This window comes from Buceros rhinoceros, unplaced genomic scaffold (genome assembly GCF_000710305.1).
Source record: "Buceros rhinoceros silvestris isolate BGI_N320 unplaced genomic scaffold, ASM71030v1 scaffold27126, whole genome shotgun sequence".
NCBI classification, from domain to species: domain Eukaryota; kingdom Metazoa; phylum Chordata; class Aves; order Bucerotiformes; family Bucerotidae; genus Buceros; species Buceros rhinoceros.
In genome coordinates, this window is record NW_010416223.1 from 10901 (window position 1) to 14754 (window position 3854).

Here is a 3854-nt window from a genome sequence, read left to right on the forward strand (position 1 = left end):
CCGTGTGGAGCGGCTGGAGAACATGAGGAAGAACGCGATGGGGAACGGCCTCTCGCAGTGCCTGCTCTGCAGCGAACTGCTCGGGCTGCTGGGCAGCACGTCGGTCTTTTGTCAGGATTGCAAAAAGGTGGGTTGGCTCACACAGGCTCCTGCCTGTTCCTGGTAGCAGATCTGTCTAGGAAAGGCCACCAGGCTCTTGGAAGCCGGATGGCTCTGCGGCCTCATTTTAGCCCCACTTGTCTAGGTTGGGGCTGTCAGACCGTCAAGTTTTCTCTGGCACCCTGGTTATTATTCCTCAGGATCCCAAAGTGCCTGGGGGACAGTTGTTGCTTGTCTAGACTCTGCAGCCAAGGGGTTAATCTGTATTGCTGTGGAGCTGATGATCTCCACAGCAACCGCCTTACCCTCCCTCTGCTGGGAGGCTGTCTTTCCCAGGGGAGGTACCTCTGGAAGGGACTTCGCCTCAGCCTGTTGCCTGGGGAGAGCTGAAGGTGCCTGCTGGGTGCAGCAGGGTTTCTGGCTTGCTGGTGCTGGGGTGGAAGGGAGCAGCCCGTGCTGACTCTGTTCCTGGTGTCCGTCCGAGGTGATGTCACCCACCCTGTCACTGAGGAGATGTCCATGGAGCCCACAGGACAGACTGAGTAAAAGCTGCTCCTTTACTGTGGAACGGTGGGTGTTGGCACCTCGGTGGTTAAGTGGCCGCGCAGGCCGTGGTGGAGAACCCTTCGTGCTGGCGCTGCCGGCGTTTGTGACGTGCGGCTCTCATGCAGAGCAGGCTGCCAGGCCTGCACTGGTCCACGGTTGGCTGCAGTGATTTGAATTCCTGGGTCCTAAGCCAGAAAAAGTAGCTTTTAGGAAGGGGTGGAGAAGGAAGCAGTTAAGGTCCTGGGAAGTGAAGGTCTGGTTTGAATGGGAGCTGCAGGGCGGTGGCTCTTGGAGAGGAACGTGTGCTCTGTGCACGTGCTCCTGTGGAGATAAAGGGCTGGGTGGCCGACAGGAGACGGCTGGCTGTTCCCTGCACTTCCAGCCTGCGGAATAACAGGATGGGCTGTATTCCTGCCGCCTTCCTTTGGCAGTTCTGCTCTCACCTTGACCGAAGCCAGCTAGGTCACCGTGCTTTCTGACCTCCTTCCTGTGAGCCCTGTCCTCTCATGAGGAGGTGAAAGCTGGCTCCGACACTTGCCCGCCCTGTCTGTTTGCCGTTGCAGGTAGTAATGAGCTGCCTGAGCCCGAGGCTCCAGGAGGGCTGTGACCAGAAAACCCCAGAGCAGAACTGGTTTGGGGTTTTTAATGTTTATTCCCCCTTTGTCCAGAGTCTGTTGGGCAGTTCAGGAGCATAATAACCAGGTTGATTTAAGGCAAGATCAAACTTCTCCAGACCCTGCTTCTACCTTCTGCAGCAGCTCGGGGCGACGCTGACTGGGAGCCCTGGGCTTCTCCCCTTCCTGCTTTTGAATGTCGTGGAGTCAACTCAGGGAACAGTCGCCCCTTTGGCAGAGGGCACGCAGTGGGCTGTTGCTTCAAGCTTGTTGCCTCAAGCTTGTTGCCTCTTGTCCAGGGGTATCCCTCACTTGTCCAGTGCTGTGTGCAGTAAGCAACGACTTGTCAGGGAGTCGGAGATTGTCGAAGTTCAGATTTTCCTTGCTAATGTTGCTCTGTTGCAGGCTCACTGCAGCCCCTGTAATTCAGTAGCAGGAACCGTGTAATGATGCGCCTGAAACGTAGCAAAGAAGTTACCTTCTGCAAGTCCCTTCTGCTGGGTAGAAGTTCTGTATTTCCTGGAGGCTGCTGGGTTTTTCTAAGTGCCACTTTCTGTTTTATGAAGAATGTTTTTAATGTTAGTTTTTATTATCTTAGAAATACATACATCATGGCAAGACAAAGAGGCGTGCAAGTCCAGGTGTGTTAACAAGAGTGGCAGTCAGACAAAGCATAATGTGTCGTTTACCGTGCAGAGGGAATCGGTGTCATGTCTAGAAGGTGAACCGAAGTAGGAGAAGGTGTTTTATCTGGTATTTAATGAGAAATGGGGCTGCTTTTAATGTCCTTCATTTTTATGTCATCTTCGAGGCGTTGTGAGCGATGCTCGATTTTCCAGCCAGTCTGCAGAGAAAGGGGAGGAGGAAGGCCCTGTTTTATAATGGAACTTTCAAAGTTTTATGGCTAGGAATACAATTGCCTGGAAGCTCCCGCTAGAGGGAGCGTTGGAATGCGCTATACGAGTGGGACTGGGATCTCTGAGGGTGTTTAAGAGTTGCTCCCTCAGATTTTGGGTTGAGAGAGGGAGGATTTGGGGTACTTCAGGCAGTGTCTGCTGACTGCATCAACAACCCCTCTTGGCTTGGGTAGGACCGTGTTGAGTATTGGTGCACCAGACCCAACAGGTTGTTTCTTATTTCTCTGGGAGGATGAGGGCAAGGAGAGCTTGGGAGAGGAGCACCAAGCTCTGTGCTCTGCTGGTGATGCCTCCTGCCTTCTGTGCAGTAGGAATCAGGGACAGACCTGCCTCTGGACGTCGCTGACCAGAACGGTTGAGTGCATTTATTCATGCAGTGAAGTCATGGCCTTGGGTACCATTGTTCTGCTGCGCTCCTCCTCCAGGCGTGTGCACTGAGGTCTGAGCGAGCCGTGAGGCTTCATCCCTGGACACAGACCTCCTGGCTCAGAGGAGGAGCAGCCTGGTCAGGAGGATATATAAAACCTTAGCTGGGGAGATTAAATTCGTGTGTCTCCCTAGGCAAGGTTTTGCTCTCCAGAGCCCTCTCGTCAGCAGCTTTCCCTCTGTGAGGATGAAAGAATCCATCCCATTTCTCATTCAAGCTGTAAGCCAAGCCTGATACGCATCAGCTTCATTATATAATATTAGGGGATTCAGGCTGTAAATGGTTTGTAATGCCAGCAGAGACATGAACGTTCCCTTGTGCGGCGCGATCAGGCGTGCTGCGCGGGAGCCGGGCGTGCAGGTGCAGGCGTGCCCGCTTCCTGAGCAGCCACAAATCAATCGCTGCTGAGCACGGGCTGAAGGGAGGCCACGGGGTTTCAGACTCCCTGTGTCAGGGAAGGGAGGAGAGGATTGCCAGTCTTGCACAAAGTCGCCCTTGTTTTCTACTTGGTTACAACAGCTTTCCTTGCCACAGTGACTGGGTTTTAGGATTTAGAGGACTAAAAACACCGTTACAGAAATACGCCTGTTGGTCAGGGTGTTGGATTTGTCCTGTTCTCTTCTCGCCCTGCAGTCGGACTCTGCTGTAGGTGTGCCTTCAAGTCATGTCCATATAGACTTGAAGCAGCTTCCATTGATCAATGGTTCTCCAGGATAAGTAAGAAAATTGTGCCATGTTTAGGTTTTTAAGGAAAGTAAGACAGAGCTGTTGGGACAGATGCTTCTCTCCCTTCTCTCCCCCAAGGGCTGCATGGCAGTGGGGAGTCACTAATGCTGCCTTTTTCTTTTTTTTTTTTCTTTTTTCTTCTCTCCTTGTTTCAGAAAGTTTGCACCAAGTGTGGAATAGAAACCTCTGGAGCCCAGAAACGTCCTCTTTGGTTGTGCAAGATCTGCAGTGAGCAGAGAGAGGTAAAGCGCAGCTGTGGAGAGATGGGCTTCAGCAGCGTGCACCTGCCTGCCCGGCGCCTGCGTGGAGCACGCTCGGGCTCTCCGCTGTGCCCGGGCGCTTGGAGGGGAGCTCGGGAGGCTTGGCTGGAGGCCCAGCAGGCTCACTGAATACAGACAATGGTGACAGCTTCCGTTTGTGGGAGGGTGGAGGGGAAAAAAACCTGCCAGCCCCTGCAGCCTGTGTGGCTCTGTGGGGTTTTTGTAGCTGTGGTCATGAAGAGACTGGTGCCTTCCCTGCCAGGCT

General features: G+C 53.6%; 1 protein-coding gene across 1 annotated transcript in view; it reads left to right on the forward strand.

Annotated features, from left to right (window-relative positions):
* The window catches only part of RPH3AL (rabphilin 3A-like (without C2 domains)), a gene marked incomplete at its 3' end in the record, with an annotated part of 25133 nt that overhangs the window by 3749 nt on the left and 17530 nt on the right, over positions 1-3854 (forward strand). The window contains exons 3-4 of the mRNA XM_010137740.1: positions 1-127; positions 3485-3571. The exon at positions 1-127 is cut by the window's left edge and continues 3 nt beyond it. Coding sequence (XP_010136042.1) covers positions 1-127; positions 3485-3571 — 214 coding nt within the window. The remainder of the gene's footprint in view (positions 128-3484; positions 3572-3854) is intronic.